This window comes from Pseudoliparis swirei, chromosome 24 (assembly GCF_029220125.1).
Source record: "Pseudoliparis swirei isolate HS2019 ecotype Mariana Trench chromosome 24, NWPU_hadal_v1, whole genome shotgun sequence".
NCBI classification, from domain to species: domain Eukaryota; kingdom Metazoa; phylum Chordata; class Actinopteri; order Perciformes; family Liparidae; genus Pseudoliparis; species Pseudoliparis swirei.
Window position 1 is genome coordinate 22159617 of NC_079411.1, and position 17311 is coordinate 22176927.

The window sequence follows — 17311 nt, forward strand, 5'->3', positions numbered from 1 at the left end:
TGGACTGTTTGTCCACCAGCGGTACGGAAGCCGAATATGACCAAACCGATCACCCGGCTTGATTGCGAGGCATGCGATCTCTGTCACCTACCAGTTAGCTCAGTTACCACACCGATCCACAGGGATCAGAACTTTGTATTCAGTTACACATATCGCAGTGAAATTTTATTGAATGTAAATCGTTACAGCGTGACTGCACTTGTATCTATAGAAATATAGATCTACCACACCGGAGTGACTAGGTAAAATCTTTCGCGGTACTTTCAAGATGATGCTAGGTAGCCATGCTAATAGTAGCTGCCGGGGGAGGGGATGATATGCGACTGTTATGAATATTAATGCGCTCTATGTGTCGCTATGATTACAAACGATACTTCCACAGCCCAACATGACGCCCTGGTAGTTGACGTTAGATAGCGCCTTGCAGCTGTGTTACGTGTGGGGTATCTTACGCTAAGCTAGCTGGCTAGCTCAGAGAGCCAGACGTCTGGGCCTCATGTGGAATGAGGCTTTCCATATTACCGTTGATCGTATTTACCGTATGTATGCGACGGTTACCGACTAACTAACTCAACGGACGGCTGCGTCGTGGCGCTTTTGGGGTTCATGATGTCACCACAAACGGAAAAAACCGTTAACCTCCATCAACATTGTAACGGCAATGGAGACATTATTCAAAATTAGTGCAATTTAGTTTACAACAGTTAACCGTTATATCGGTCACGTTGTTGCTATTAGTAACGGCATCGATCACGTGCTGGCCGTTACTCCGTATTTGACGGTACTTCAGCCGTAACGTGCGCAGTGCTGAGGTCACAGGTAGGGCCAACGGGTCGTGAGAACCGGCATATTGGAGGACGTGCTTCCTAAACCGGTTGTTCGTGTCCCGTAGGATGGAGTGGCAGCCAGATGAACAGGGTCTTCAGCAAGTGCTTCAGCTACTCAAGGACTCTCAGTCCCCAGACACAGCAACACAGAGGGCTGTGCAAGAAGTATCCTTAAATCTGTGTGTGTTTGATTGTGAGGGTGATTTAAAAAAAACAAAAAGGTGTATGATTTAGCTTCATGAATGAAAGCGTGTGTGTCAAAGTGGGTGTGTTGTCATGAACTGCGTGTCCTGTGTGTGTGATTCGATTGTATGGGAGTCCATACTGCCACAATGTCACACAGGATAATGAACGTATGTGAGAGAGTGTGAGCTTTTGCTATTCGTGCGTGTGAAAGGTTGAACTCCTTAACATAGCTTTCAGAAACTGGAGCAACTTAATCAGTTTCCAGATTTCAACAACTATCTCATCTTTGTCCTCACAAGCCTGAAATCCGAGGGTATGTATCTGTATGTCAAATGTGAAGATTCTGACGTGAGAACAAGCGTGTCATTCACTAATTAACCTTGCTTGTCCCCTGCTAATATTTCTGTGTCTTGCCACCGCGTTCCCATTTTAAACATTTCTTTGTCCTCGTCCTCTGCTGCCTTCCCCTTCAAGACGAGCCCACTCGCTCTCTCAGCGGTCTGATCCTGAAGAACAATGTTAAGGCTCACTACCATAACTTCCCTCCCACTGTGGCTGACTTCATCAAACGAGAATGCCTCAACAACATCGGAGACCCTTCACCGCTCATCAGAGCTACGATCGGTAGGTGTTTTTACTGAGAAAGAGAAATGTAGTGTTTTTGAGTCAGGTGTAGGTGGTTCGACTGTTGGAGGTAATGCAGCTGTGTGGGAGGGGTATTAAATGATTTCATGTGGATATTACTTGCATATTTTTAACCTCTTACCATTCCACTCCCCCACATATCCTTTTTACAAGGTCAACAGTATGCAAACTGTAATGGGTGTACATTATCCGTAAGCTGGAAACCTGAAAATGAATGCAGCTCAGCAGTGTTTGTCAAGTTGTTTTCGTCATAAATTATTTATAAATAAATTAGTTCAATATATTTAATAGGGAACGTGTATAAGGCCATAGAACATTATGATTGAAGTATATGATGGCGATCCACATGCTCTTATTATGCCTCAGAAGGTGTTGCTGCAATGTTTTGGTTAATACCTGTTTGTCTTACTGATTTGGTGCTAAATTTACCAAGTTACAACTAGTTGAGAGTTGATCAAAATGATTTCAAAATTCCTTGAAAAATGCATTTCTTTGGCGATTTAGATCAAACAAAAAATATTCTATGGGTTTTATAGTTTATTATGATAGCTTTTCTAGCTTTAAAACTGAGTCTGCTCCTGTAAATGTTGAATATATGTTGGTGGGGCCAGTGGTTGGATCGCTCACCGGTTAAAGCCTGATTTGTCCTTGTCTAACTATTATCTATCATAAAGGTATCCTGATCACGACCATCTCCTCTAAAGGAGAGCTGCAGACCTGGCCGGAGCTGTTGCCTCAGCTCTGTAATCTGCTCAACTCGGACGACTACAACACCTGCGAGGTGAAGCTCACCTCCCTGCACACACACTAGTGCATTGTTAACGTGATAATCAGAGATCGGTTTATTGTTACTTTGTTTGTAACATTTGTTTCTTTATGATCTTTTCGCCACCTCTCAGGGTTCTTTTGGAGCGTTGCAGAAGATCTGCGAGGATTCATCCGAGTTGTTGGATAGCGATGCTTTGAACAGACCTCTTAACATCATGATCCCCAAATTCCTACAGTTTTTCAAGCATTGCAGCCCCAAGATCAGGTCTGTGAAACTCCAGTCTTTAGTCTTCCCACTTTCATTCTCCCTGTTAGAATCATCATTCTAGATCCTCCTTGTTTGTCTCTCTTTCTCAGGTCACACGCTATAGCGTGTGTGAACCAGTTCATCAACAGTCGCGCTCAGGCTCTGATGGATAACATTGACACCTTCATTGAGGTGAGTGTGACAACATTATTTGCTGGTTCAATTTCCATTGTTTTTAAGAACTTGCTTCCTTACTTTTAGCGCCTTTCAGATATGGAGTATGTACCAACGCATCCATCTATTAAAACGCTATGCAAGAAGATGCATTTAATGTATAAAAATGAAAGGAGAGATTGTTTACTGCAACATGATGCTGAACTATTGTTTCATCATATATCTAAATGCTTCATAAACAGATTAAAGTGCACACTTGAGAGATGTTAACTTTAGGGTCAGCTTTTTCCCCACCCTATTTTATATTATATTTTTATTAGTGCTGTGAAAAATAACACGTTAACTCAGTTAATTCAATTACAGGTTTAACTAGTTATTATTTTTTTTACGCATTTAACGCATGCGAAGAATGAGCTTCCAATCCGTCTGTTGTTGGTCGTCGGGACGAAAAAAAAGTCACTTGCAAAATGAGCTTCCAATACACCACTTCAATCTGAACTCTGTCCGCTCTCATGCAGACGGTCTGTTCATCGGTAATGATCCTTCCGCAGGTTCACCTCCGGAAACCTTGTTACGACTTTTACTTCCTGTAGATCAGGGGTCTCAACACGTCGATCGCGACCTGCCAGTCGATCGCGGCGTAGTGTTGGTAGATCGCATGACATTAAAAAGATTGGCCCGCCCCCTGACATGTTCTCTATCGCACGTCTTTGTTCTTTTATCAAACTAAACGTCTGTTGTTGATCGTATCTCCACAGCAGCATGTCATTTCTGTCTCTTCACATTGCGTTAACACTTATCGATCTCCGTCTCGCACGCCACAGAGCTCCGTGCGCGCGCATCGGGACCGAGCAAAAAAAAGTCACTTGTCAATCTGTCCACCTGTCCGTGTCGGTGAGGTTTCAGCTTTGCAGCGGTGTCCCCGCCGTCCCTTTCATCACGGCCCAGTTCATGAAGAAAACCCACACAGTCAGTTTGCCTCAGCAGCTGCTAGAGGAAGACTAGAGGCCTTTAGATTGTATCATGGTGGAGTTAATGGTTGACAAACAAGAGAAAATGTTCTGTTTAACCCTCCTGTTACCTTTACATTTACTAACATATTTTACCCTCGGGGTCAATTTGACCCCAGCAATTAAAACCTCCAGAAAATTATTAGAATTAATATTGCTTCCCAAGTTTAAGTGTGAGGTACTTTATGTTTTTTTGTTGACTACCTAAATAGCCCTTTAAATAAATAAAAACGTTGATATTTCTTATATGTTTGACACAGTGAAAAACAGCCTGGGGTCAAATTGACCCCAAAGAACACCGACATTAAACATTGAATGGGGTCAAATTGACCCGAAAGGTAACAGGAGGGTTAAACATTCTGTTTAGGATGAAGATGTATTAATGTTCCATATGGAAGAAAACTGCTAAATAACTGCTGAGTTGCAGCACCATTGTATAGAAGAATGTATAAATGTATATATCCGTCTTTCGTCATAAATCTCTATGTTCTCACAAAATATACCGAGAATATCGGTAATATGTGATTAATCATGATTAATCCACAAAAACCTGTGATTAACCCGATTAAAAAATGTAATCGTTTCACAGCCCTAATTTTTACTTATTTTATTTATTATTTTATATATTTATTTTATTATATATTTTTATTTATTATATATTTATTTTCTCTCAAATCTGTTGACCCTGAAAATCTCTCCCCATCTCTCTCCTCGTCTCTCTCGTATCCAGAGTCTGTTTGCGCTGGCCGGGGACGAGGACAGTGAAGTGAGGAAGAACGTGTGCAGGGCTCTGGTCATGCTGCTGGAAGTTCGCATTGATCGGCTCATCCCACACATGCACAGCATCATCCAGGTGAGGCTGGGACTTGACCTCGCGTGCAATTTCAAACTGACAATGTATGGCCTCCTCCTCCTCTTGCTCTTCCTTCTCCTCATCACCTCTTGTTGTATGTCACCAGTACATGCTGCAGCGGACCCAGGACCCAGATGAGAACGTGGCTCTGGAGGCCTGTGAGTTCTGGCTGACACTGGCTGAACAGCCCATCTGTAAAGAGGCCCTGTCTGGCCACTTGGTCCAGTAAGTACTGACAGGCCAACCGGGTTAATCACTTGATGACATGCAAGTGAAAATCAAGTGTTGTATGCGTTTTATCTGACGAGTAATGTGGTCCGTCTCTTTTTACAGACTGATCCCCATCCTAGTGAATGGGATGAAATACTCTGAGATTGACATTATTCTTCTCAAGGTGAGCCATGTTCCCAGCTTCTTGTACTCCATTTTTGTTTGTTTCTTTTTGAACTGTGTGCATTCTGTATTCACCTTTATTTCTTCCTCTCCGTCGTCCTCGCAGGGCGACGTCGAAGAGGACGAGGCGGTTCCCGACAGCGAGCAAGACATCAAGCCTCGCTTCCACAAGTCCCGCACCGTCACTCTGCAGCACGAAGGCGGCGAGGACGAGGAGGGAGAGGACATCGACGAAGATGACGACGACGACGATGACACGCTGTCTGACTGGAACTTACGTGAGTTACAGGAACGCGGCTTCAGTCATCTTTTCTGACTTTTAAATCCAAACCTTTTTCATTGAGAAAACCGAGAGATTTTAAAGGGCATCACTAAAGTGCAGTTAGTAAATTAAAAGGATCATATTATGTAATGTAGCACACAAACAAAAGAAAACAAAGGATGTATTTGCACTGTATTTACCAACCCTTAAACAATCCCTCCCCAGTCACAGCCAGCAAGCTAGACATATGGATATCCATCTGTCACTCAAACGACTTGTATTCTTAAAGGTATAATATGCAACAACAAAAACTATGTCTACGCTGATAAATAATCCCTCTCAATCATCACTTATGCCCCGCTAGTAGTTTTTGGTGGTGTCTGTATCTGCAGATTTTCATATTTTTATTTAGCTGTGGCCCCGCCCCCCGATTCCACGCAGCATTATCACAGTTTCAAAGTGCCGTCATGCTGATGGCTGTTTTTCCTCTTTCAGGGAAGTGCTCCGCCGCGGCTCTGGACGTTCTTGCCAATGTGTTTCGTGAGGAGTTGCTCCCCCATCTCCTGCCCCTGCTCAAAGGACTGCTATTCCACCCCGACTGGGTCATCAAGGAGTCGGGCATCCTCGTGCTGGGAGCCATCGCCGAGGGTGAGCCGTGACACAGACCCGCTATTGAGATGCAGTGTTGAGGTTCTGATGTTACTCCCGAGAAAGTGACTACACATATTTCCAAAACATTTTTTTGACTTTTTTTTCCTTCTTTGGATGTATGAAATGGTTTGTTCTTCCAGGCTGTATGCAAGGAATGGTACCCTACTTGCCCGAGCTCATCCCGCACCTCATCCAATGTTTGAGCGATAAGAAGGCCCTGGTCCGCTCAATCGCCTGTTGGACCCTCAGCCGCTACGCCCACTGGGTGGTCAGCCAGCCCCCCGACGGTCACCTCAAACCCCTCATGACTGAGCTGCTCAAACGCATCCTGGATGGCAATAAAAGGGTACAGGAAGCAGCGTGCAGGTACTGCTTAGTTTATTCTGTGTTCTCTGTATTCTTAACTTTTTTTGCTCGTGCATCTCTTCCAACTAGGGCTGTCAGCGTTAACGCGTTAATCTATGCGATTAATTTGGGCGCGTTAACGCACTAAAATATTTTAACGCAACTTTGTTTACTTCTGGTGATCGTTGAAGTCTTTTCACTCCCCTGAATTTCAAACCGCGGCAGTACGGTTTGACACTGTTTCCGTTTTTAAAACAATTATTTCTCCGCGAAAATAAGGAGCAGAATCAGTTTAACTCGTGGATGAATCAGTCGGGTTTCCTCCTGCGCCTCCTTCCTCCCGTCTCCCCCTCTGACACAGAGGAACGGAGGGGCGAGGGGTTGGGTGACGCGGCGCGGAAAGAACTCGTCACACGAAACCTTCAACGTGATTGGTCAATCCGTTTGTCTGTCAACATTTTGCGAAAAAAACAACCAATGAACACTCAGTAAATCACAAGGACCTCCCACCTCACAGGGGAGGCTCTATAGCAGCCTGTCAGTCAGAGAACCAGAGAACACGGCACGAGGACAATGAGCCTCATTGTATAGAGATGAGATTGTTCTGGAATGTTTGATGTATAACACGTGGGGGTATGTGTCACATTAAAACGCCTTTAAAAGGTGAATTTTTTTGTAAAATGGAGAACATGCCCCCAGCCTCCAGAGGGTTACACGTGACATATGTGAATGTCAGTCAGTTACCAAGGCCACTGGTTCTGCTGTGTTCAGTGTTAAAGATGACAGGACCAATGGGGTCTCAATATACTTCTTTTTTTTACTAATCTGGGTGTTTCACTGAAGAAACAATTTATCATCCACAATATTAAATACCTCGCTGACACTTTATAGGTAGGAGCCTCTTTGAAAACACAGCTCTGTGTGAAGTTTTGTCTTTAAAAAGAAGAAAAACAACTATTAATCGCGATTAATGAATTTCAAAATGTGCGATTAATTAGTTAATTTTTTAAAATCGATTGACAGCCCTACTTCTAACCCATCTCGTCTTCCCTACAGTGCGTTTGCCACCCTGGAGGAGGAGGCGTGCACAGAGCTGGTGCCTTACCTTAGTTTCATCCTGGACACGCTGGTTTTTGCTTTTGGGAAGTACCAGCACAAGAACCTGCTCATCCTCTATGACGCCATAGGAACACTGGCGGACTCTGTGGGACACCATCTCAACCAGACCGTGAGTACAAGATGCACACATTTACACATCCCTGTTTTTCGCCCCGAGTGTAACGGATTACTATAAGCAGTTGGGGGAGCAAATGAATCTCAAGCAAAAGAAAAGTCACGCCCACGCGTCTCTTCAGGAGTACATTGAGAAGCTGATGCCTCCGCTGATCGCCAAGTGGAACGAGCTGAAGGACGAAGACAAAGATCTCTTCCCTCTGCTCGAGTGTCTGTCGTCCGTTGCCACGGCGCTGCAGAGTGGCTTCCTGCCCTACTGCGAGCCCGTCTACCAGCGCTGCGTCACCCTGGTGCAGAAGACTCTGGCTCAGGCCATGGTGAGCCACACGCACAAGGACTCTGCAGAGGCAATTCAGGTTTTTCATGCTTTACATAAATTAAACTCCATTCCCTCGTTCCAGTTCTGACCGTTTCTCTCCACCTTCTCTCCTGTGTGTGTGTGTTTGTGTTTGTGTGTGTGTGTCACAGATGTACAGCCAGCAGCCAGACCAGTACGAAGCACCCGACAAGGATTTCATGATTGTGGCTCTGGATCTTTTAAGCGGCTTAGCGGAGGGCCTGGGAAGCCACGTGGACACGCTGGTGGCTCGCAGTAACATCATGACGCTGCTTTTCCAGTGTATGCAGGTGAGCAGAGCCCGTGTGTGTGTCTGTGTCTGTGTCTGTGTCTGTGTGTGTGTGTGTGTGTGTCTTAGTTTGACCTTCAATCATTTATTGTTCTATTTGTTTCGTCGAGTCCTTCTTGCACTTAGTACATTACATTCATTTGGCAGAAACTTTTGCAGAAGGAAAAACAACATAAAGACTGTTGAAGAGCGACATCACAAGTGCTTTTTATGTTTTTAAGGTTCATGTATATTTTTAAATTAAATTACAGAGTATCCGTTTGTCAGCAGCCACATGTACGATATAGTTAAGAGTTCTTCTGCTGCCTTTTTTTTGTTTTACAAGCACAAATAAATGTTAGTAGTAGCTCATATAGATGTGCAAATGGATACCTTTTTTACTCAAATATGACAACCTTTTGTTGGTTCTAACTTTTTCTGTAATTTACTCATTTATACAGCTGTTGTTTTTAACCTGTATTTCTATTTATTCTATCTGACGATGTCGAGAATGTAAACTCGTGATTGTTCCTAGACCTCCGTAACGACAGTTCGTCACCACAGTATTTCTGAGGCGCGATTTGAATTTCATACCTACATAAAACATAAGTGAATGAAATGAATGCATTTAATATTTGTAAAAAATTATTCTACTGTGTTAACAGTGTGTTTTCACATTTGTCTTTGTCTCTGTGTCTCTTCTGTCCCAGGATACGATGCCTGAAGTAAGACAGAGTTCATTCGCTCTCCTGGGGGACTTGACCAAGGCGTGCTTCCCTCACGTCAAACCGTGTATTGGTAATTATCTCCCTAAAATCTCTTTCACATACATATTCCATCATCTTCTGTTTTTTTTCTGTGTCTAATGTGATATTTTGTATTATGCTCACGTCCTCCAGCTGAATTTATGCCAATCCTCGGGACAAACCTGAACCCCGAGTTCATTTCAGTCTGCAACAATGCGACCTGGGCCATCGGAGAGATCTGTATGCAGATGGGTGAGTTGGAGCAAATACATTTTCTTTTAAAAATCCGGTACAGTGAAGTGCTCCTGCGGTTGAATACGAGATGCAGTGAATTGACGCGTCGCTCTTATCAGGAGTGGAGATGCAGCCGTACATCGTGATGGTCCTGAACCAGCTGGTTGAGATTATCAACCGACCCAACACCCCCAAGACCCTGCTGGAGAACACCGGTACATGGATGCACAGATATTATTGTTTTTACAATACCTTGTTTTCAAAGATGTATGTCTTTCATCTATATGTTAGGACTGACGGGGGCATTTAGTGTCATGATGGTGCACACGCTGTAAACAGCAGTCCTGACTCCCCTTTCCTTTCCCTCCAGCGATCACCATCGGGCGACTGGGCTACGTGTGTCCTCAGGAGGTCGCGGCCGTGCTGCCACAGTTCATCCGACCCTGGTGAGGAAACATCAATAGTCTTTTGTCTTTTAATATAAAATGCTCGGACGTCTTTGGTGCTATTTAAAAAAAAAAAAGTACAACATCTGCACAGTTTCCCTGTATCGCGACGCATGTTCGGTCATCCGGTGTGGTCTCGCCACATTCTCTCTTTTCCTCTCTTTTCCTCTCTGCGCATACTTTGTAAGCTTATCCATACTCGCGAGACACACTTCTTTTGTCCCCGTCAGGCAAAATGCATTGATTTTCTGTTTTCCTTCCTCCCCCCCATCCCCCTCATTTGCTTTGTTGTGCGATCACATTGCTGCAAAACAGCCGCAGTGTTGACATTCTTTAAATACATTCTGGAACCACTTGGAATCGGCCAGCAGTGAGAATGTAACGTTGAAGTCTGTGTTTTTTTTCCCCTCAAGCCTAGAAAAAAGACAACAGTCCTCCCACACAAATGTTCTCTCATTCATTTAATTAAGAGAGTTGAACTCTAACTAGCGACTGCGTCAACTCTTAACCACTGCCGATTGGTTGATTTTGCATGCGGCAGGTGCACGTCTCTGCGGAACATCCGAGACAACGAGGAGAAAGACTCTGCCTTCCGCGGGATCTGCATGATGATCGGCGTGAACCCAGGAGGCGTGGTGCAGGTGAGACGTTTAAGCGACGGCGTTCACAGTCTTTTAAAAAAGGTCTTTCAACCCGCAGATGCTTCAGGGCTCGCCGTTGACGCCTCGCCTCTTCCTCTGTTTATTCAGGACTTCATCTTCTTCTGCGACGCAGTGGCCTCCTGGGTGAATCCTAAAGACGATTTGAGAGACATGTTCTACAAGGTGAGGAGCCCGCTCAGTGACACGCTATAGTGCGTCGGTCAGGGGGCGCCGAGGAGGAGCACAGTGAGGAGCACGGTGGTGTTTTCCCACAACCAGACGCATCCAAAGGTTGCTTTGAACTCACTGTCGAGTTATGTCCTATGGGTTTCTGCAATTTCCCACTTGAGAGGAAATCGATTCGTCTACATGGATTTAAAAACTGGAATTCCACTTAGCAACACACAAACTTGCTCTTTTTTCCCTCCTTTTTATTTAGGTAGGTTCACTCTAAGTCATGTGACAATCCACATAGCAAAGCTTCATTAATTAGAACGAGGTTATTTCCCCACGTTCACAATTGATTTATTAATTTACAATTATTTTTATTTATATATATTTTTCAAAATTATTATTAGACTTATACTTATTTTTCCCCCGATGCTTATTTGACGATTCCTTCTCCGGCTTGGTTGGAAAAGCTCGTCCTGTTTGGCTGCTTATTGACACCGCCTGCATTTTAAAACAACACTTTTTTTAATGCCAAAAAAATGTTGGTACACTGGGGGGCGGAAGAAGGGCCGGTGTTCGACCGAGGCATCGGTACACAAAGCGCCACAATAGTTTTTTATTAAATTTTTTTTATTTATCCTGAAGCAAATTCTTGTGCCAGAATCTGATCAAAGATTACAAAAGAAAGCCAAAAAAACAATAGTATACCTATATAAATATCAAGGAAAAGAAGTAACACTGACACCATTTCAAAATAGAATATCAATAAGACTAAGATGAATAAATAATGTAAAGATTCAACAAAAATCAAAAAGTAAAGTACAACAATAAAGATTAAATACAAGAGTAAAATTATATCGGGTATAAGACTTAATACTAACACCAGTCCCTAATAGAGCCAAGAATAGATATCGAGACGGCTGTTGAAGTAGAAAATGATATCGCACATGGTATAATAGAAATGATTGCACATTAAATTCAAATGTAATATTGCACGATGTTGACGATGCCCTCCATCTTTCGCCCTTCTCCAGATCCTGCATGGTTTTAAGGAGCAGGTCGGGGAGGAGAACTGGCAGCAGTTCTCAGAGCAGTTCCCCCCACTGCTGAAGGAGAGACTGGTAGCCTGCTACGGCGTTTAGATTCTATACACCCACCCAAGAGGTACTCTCTCACATCCATATATATATATAAATCATAAAATCATAATCTAAAGGTTTACAAATGTAAACGTATTGTGTCTGTCCTTCTAGGTGAGCCAGCAGGAGGAGGGTGAATGGGAAACTCATCCATCTGTGTATTGCACTGCCCTGATCTGGGGGGAGGGAGAGGGACGCTATTGGCCGCTCCCCCTGACGGACGGCCCCCACGCCCTATGTGTTTGTCCATAGAGGGAGGGTGGGCGGGAGGGAGTCCTCTAGATTAACTAGGCAGGGACCCGACACAGAAAAAAAAAACTAACTGGTAGGGACAGATAGAGAGGGACAGAAAGAAGGACATGGAGGCGTAGACGAGCTGGCAAACGAGGAGGCAGGGAGAGAGAGTTCAGGGAAAGAGAGAGTTCAGGGAAAGAGAGACCAGCGGAGAGAGAGTTCAGGGAAAGAGACCAGCGGAGAGAGAGTTCAGGGAAAGAGACCAGCGGAGAGAGAGTTCAGGGAAAGAGAGACCAGCGGAGAGAGAGTTCAGGGAAAGAGAGACCAGCGGAGAGAGAGTTCAGGGAAAGAGACCAGCGGAGAGAGAGTTCAGGGAAAGAGAGACCAGCGGAGAGAGAGTTCAGGGAAAGAGAGACCAGCGGAGAGAGAGTTCAGGGAAAGACCAGCGGAGAGAGAGTTCAGGGAAAGAGAGGGAGGGAAATCAGTTACAAAACAGGGAAATAGAGCCACAAAAAGGTCTGCTACTGGGAAACAGGGACAGTTGAGATTTTTATGTCAAACTCGAGAGTAGCCGATAGCTTGACCGACAGAGACAGACCAAAACAGACTCACACTTGCACATGCAGTACGTAGAACCGACTGTGGGTGTTAGACTTTTCGAGACCTCCTATAGTTAGGGACAGACAGGCAGCAGGGGTCTAAACTCTGTTCATTTTCTGGGTGATATCTTTTCTTCTTTCCGGGTAGTAGGATTCGATATGAATCACTTCATCTGTAGTCACTGAGTTCCACTTAGCTGTAAGAGAATCTTGCTGTCCGCCTCTTGTTTCCGACCTTTCATTTCCAGCGCTGCTTCACAGAGGCGTATCCATCTTTCAGACATTCTCCCGTTACATTTTCTAGCTGATCGAGAGAAAGAAAGAGAATAAGAGCGAGTGTCTTTCCTCGCGGCTTCACAGAAAAAACACCGTTCCTCGAGTGAGGGAGGATTAGGGCTAACACATTTGTTTTCTCACCAGAGCGGAGGAAACGGTAAAAAGAAAAATCACATCCTTAGTTGTCCTCTTTTGAGGTTTTGTGTGTGTTTGTAAGTGTGTGTGTGTGTGTGTGTGTTTGTTTGTAAGTATGTGTGTGTGTTTGTATATGTATGCATGTGCAGTTTGTAAATCCTCACTTTGGCATTCTGTGTTAACGATGTATTGTTTTTGATATGGTACCGAGCTAAAACTTGGCTCCCACCACAATGTCCTTGGCGCCTGTAACTGTGAGCGTGTGTGTGTGCGTGTAAGTGTGTGTGTGTGCAAGAGCGAGTGTGTATGTATATGTTCATGTCTACATTCGTACTGATATCCATTTGATGCCATATTGATATCTTAAGTAAAACAGTGATTGGCAATGTCATTGTGATCTTTATAATGTTTTTAAAATGGTCCATATTCTTTTTCTTTCTTTTTTTGTTTTTGCTGCTACTGATAATTTTTGTTTCTCTAGTGGACTAAAATTCGCACAATTAACGCAAAAAAAAAGATATTGGAATTAATGCTATTTTCAGTGACTGTTGAGTTGTTTTTGCACTTTTTATTTTAGTTTTACCTATTTTTTGTTTGTTTTTGTATGGACTTTCTTTTAACCTCACCCATATGATATGTCTTGACCCTAATGTCAGCGTTTGTCATACTGTGTTGCACTGTGAAATTAAGTGTCTGACTAGCAGAAATATTCCAATACTAAATGGCAAATAAAAACAACTCTGTGAAACTGGGACTAATCAGCACTTTTACAATGACTAACTTTGCCATATTGCTGATGTGTCTGGTATACATGTGTGTGTGTGTGAGAGAGATCATGCATGCGTGTGTGCGTGTGATCCTGCATGAATAGGTGTGCATGAGTTCCTTGTGGCCTATGAGCATGTTTCGGATAGTTAGATGGCGTCTGTGTGTGTGTGTGTGCACGCACAGTAGCGGTGCAACAAGGTTTAGTTTGAAAGGGGGTGGAGCCTGTCCAAGCCTACTTTGGGTGCATGCACTGTGTATGTGTTCACAATATGCGTGCGTGTGTGTGTAAGACGTATATTTCAGAGTAATATTGCCCTTTATACACCAACACACCACCTCAATTTACTGAAGGAGAGCACAATATACCTGATGATAAAGAAAAGAGCTAGGACACTGCCAAAGAGCAACCCACTAACAGAGACCAGCTGCTGAGTCAATAATCAATATGTGCATCATCACGATGATGACGATGGTGAACCCGTTCAGGCACAGAAGGGCTTCTCAGAGGAATCAGAATAGGATTTTGCCAATAAAATTGACTACAGGGATTTCTATTTTTTTCATTGATATCTTTTGTTTTCCAGCATGTAGACATTTGGAAATAATTGGACGTGACCACTGAGATAAATCAATCATTAATAACTACGAGACAATCTGAGCCCCAGTCGAGTTATTTTTCCACAGTCTCCTTCAAAGCTTGTACGAGAACAGGTTTTGGTTGCTTGTTGATTTTTTTGGGGTTCTTTTATGCAACTGATGTTGCAGTTTTTGTATCTGGTGGTTCAGCATATATTTTATTTCGATGGTAGTAATCTGCTTCAGCGACAGATTCATTATTGCAATGAGTTTGAATGAAGGAGTGAGACGACTTTTTGAATATGACGATGGGAACAAAGGAGGGATGTCAGGAGACGAGGAATACTTTTTTAAAAAAAATTTTTATTCTGTTTATATGCCAAGGAGGATAATATTGTTGCAATTTGGTAGACAGACTTTGGTACCCTTTTCTGGGGGTTTCTTTTGCCAGTCGATGGAAATAAAATTCGTCCAGCCTTTTATATGATTTAGAGTTCATGTATGTAAAATCCCTGGATTTTTACAAAATAAATCATGTTGTGCATGCTGAAGGCCGGATGTTAGAGTTGCCAGTCTGGTGTCTTCTTCTTTGAGAAAGAGAGGTGCTCACTCAGAAGCAACTTATCTATCACCTCCAACTGTATTTGAAAATAACATAACATGTTTTTTTCCCAAAGCCGAGCTGCCAGCTCCTGCAGGTCCAGTCAGGGAATATCACTGAGTATATGAATCCTCCACGGGCCCAGACCACCTTCACAGAAACCTGAGTAGTTAGCTCAAGTAAGAACAGCTGGTCAGAGTCCATCATGTCATACAAGAAGAGGTTTTTTAAAAAGCTGTAAAATCTGAAAACGCATAAAGCTGTCTTCTCATAAATAACTTGTAAAACACACCATCACGACCCTCAGAATACAGCCTCCTGCATACGGGCCAGTGCTTCTTATCCAGCCTACAGATGTCAGACTGCAGGTCCTGCGAGGAGGTCGTAGTCCTGGAGTGTCCACACTCTTTGCATCGAGTGCCAAATTTTATAAAGTAAAGATGCCCGGGGGCCAATAGCTCATTCTGACATTTTTTTTAACCACAAAGGTTACATGAAAATACACTGTTATAAAACAAAGTAATTAAAAGTAATAAAGTAAATATGTAATAAAAGTAATACAAGTAAAAAGGTAATGAAAAGTAATTAAAAGTTAGTTATATAAAAGTAAATATGTAATAAGCAAGTAAAAAGAGAATACAAAGTAAAAAAGTAATTAAAAAGTAAATAAGCAATTTAAAGTTAAAAAGTAATACAAAAAGTAATACAAGTAAGGTAATGGAAAAAGTAATTAAAAGTTAAGTAAATATGTAATAAAAAGTAATAAACAAGTCAAAAAGTAATCAAAAAGTAAATAAGTAATGTAAAGTAATACAAGTAAAAAGGTCATGAAAAAGTAAAAAGAAAGACGACAGAGCGTGAGATCTGCCACATGTGCAAAGGGTAGTCCCCAATTAAATGCATTAGTATGCACAATATCTAAGTAACAACTACCGCCTGGTGAGCAGCATTGCAGCTCATAACTTAATAACTTCACCATAACCGTAATGCAGTGGTGGAAAGAAAGAAAGTATAAATTATTAAAGTTGTTCTACTCTTTAAATGTACTCTGTCTGTTTTTGTCTGCTATTCTAACGTATATGCTGGTTTAATGTTATATATTGAGGATGAATATAGATGTAATAAGAATCACCCTTTTAATGTCTTATGAATGCAGAATTGACTGATGTCGAGTCAGACTAGAATACATAATACAGCATTCAATAAACACAAGGAAGGTTTAAAAAGGTATTCTTACACTACATTGTTTTATATGTAGACCTCCACGTAATTATTCAATATTATTCGTATTATGTTAAGGAAATGACGTTAGAGACGGTGTTATTTCTTAATTGAGCCCATTTTTATTTTAAAATGCAACAATTGATCAATATGCAACGTTGTGAAGTTCTGATACACCTATGTGATACAGATGTGATGTGTACTTAGTGTATCTTCGCTACGACGAGATCTTTTTTGAATATTCTTGGTACATCAAAAACTTGCGAGTTCTGCCTTTATGATGATTGCAATACCAAGATTCCGCCAGACAGACGGTTTTCCCACATGGAAGGCTGTATGCAAACTCTCCCCCACGCCATGCAAATGAATACTAACAGTGAAATCGGAGAGGAGGATTTCTACACATTTCACAATAGGACATTTTTGTCTTTTTAACTTTATTTATTTTATTTATTTATTTTTATTTTAAAACATTTTATTTAATGTAAATTTTCAAAATCAAGCAATTATTCACAAGCAGTTGATAAGTCAAAGCAAAATATACCGCAAAAGGTCCATAAATATTGCCAGTAATCAGAATAATTTACATTAAAAGTAAAGCTATCTTTTTTTCTCCTTAGACTGCCAGTTCAGAGTTTTCGTATTGAGTCACTGACATTTGTTGGAATATGTCGTCTCAGCTTTAAAAATGTGCAGGTAGCATAAAGTCGCTAAATTGCTAGCACAGCTACACCTGTATTTACCGTTGGCAGTTTTTGCTTATAATGGTGTTTTGTCCCGGTAAAGGTTATTATCATGAGCCCCCAAGCCAAGCCTCCCCCTTGTTATGTGTGTGTGCATATTGAATGTTTCATGTTCAACATGTCCCATCTGTTGTTACGCAGTGGAGGGGTCGCTCGGGTTAAAGAGGCCCCACATGGAGATCGGACATTGATGTTGAAAATGAATTAAATCAGAATTTTTTCGGACTGTTGTGTGTACACTAGGTCTGAAAACTGAGAAACTTCTTGATGGAGTTCTTTAAAAAAAATCTGTATGGTTTCTTTGTGTGCATTGAGGCCTTTCCAGGAACACGTATACTCCGAGACCACTTGCACAATAAGCTGTCAGACAGAAACCTCCCACTCACCACAGATCCAGCACCATGATTACAGGCTTCTCTCAAAGTGCTGATCCTCTTTTCATTCCCATCGTGATATTATCAGAGAAATGCTGGCAGCTACACCGTCTTCGCTCTGTGACATATGCGCGAGGCCTCCTCTTGCTATCCGTCCCTAATGTCTGTCTCGAAATGTGAACTATTTGTTTAGGTTTGCTGCTCCTGC

The 17311-nt window shown here is 42.4% G+C and overlaps 1 protein-coding gene across 3 annotated transcripts; it reads left to right on the forward strand.

The window, feature by feature from the left end:
* Positions 1-75: 75 nt before the first annotated feature.
* On the forward strand, positions 76-14732 carry tnpo2b (transportin 2b). 3 transcript variants are annotated; one of them, XM_056409115.1, is made up of 24 exons: positions 76-242; positions 893-992; positions 1251-1326; positions 1488-1637; positions 2333-2439; positions 2558-2691; positions 2784-2865; positions 4588-4710; positions 4817-4935; positions 5044-5104; positions 5210-5381; positions 5861-6013; positions 6157-6382; positions 7418-7589; positions 7717-7950; positions 8063-8221; positions 8910-8997; positions 9099-9197; positions 9299-9394; positions 9550-9625; positions 10167-10266; positions 10375-10449; positions 11472-11601; positions 11691-14732. In XM_056409115.1, the coding sequence occupies exons 2-23, from the start codon at positions 894-896 to the stop codon at positions 11577-11579; spliced, it is 2709 nt and encodes a 902-aa protein (XP_056265090.1). In that variant the 5' UTR covers positions 76-242; position 893; the 3' UTR covers positions 11580-11601; positions 11691-14732. The 3 variants fall into 3 exon arrangements, with proteins under 3 accessions (XP_056265090.1, XP_056265091.1, XP_056265093.1); XM_056409116.1 differs by having other exon boundaries at positions 7717-7941; XM_056409118.1 differs by having other exon boundaries at positions 7717-7911.
* Positions 14733-17311: the final 2579 nt, after the last annotated feature.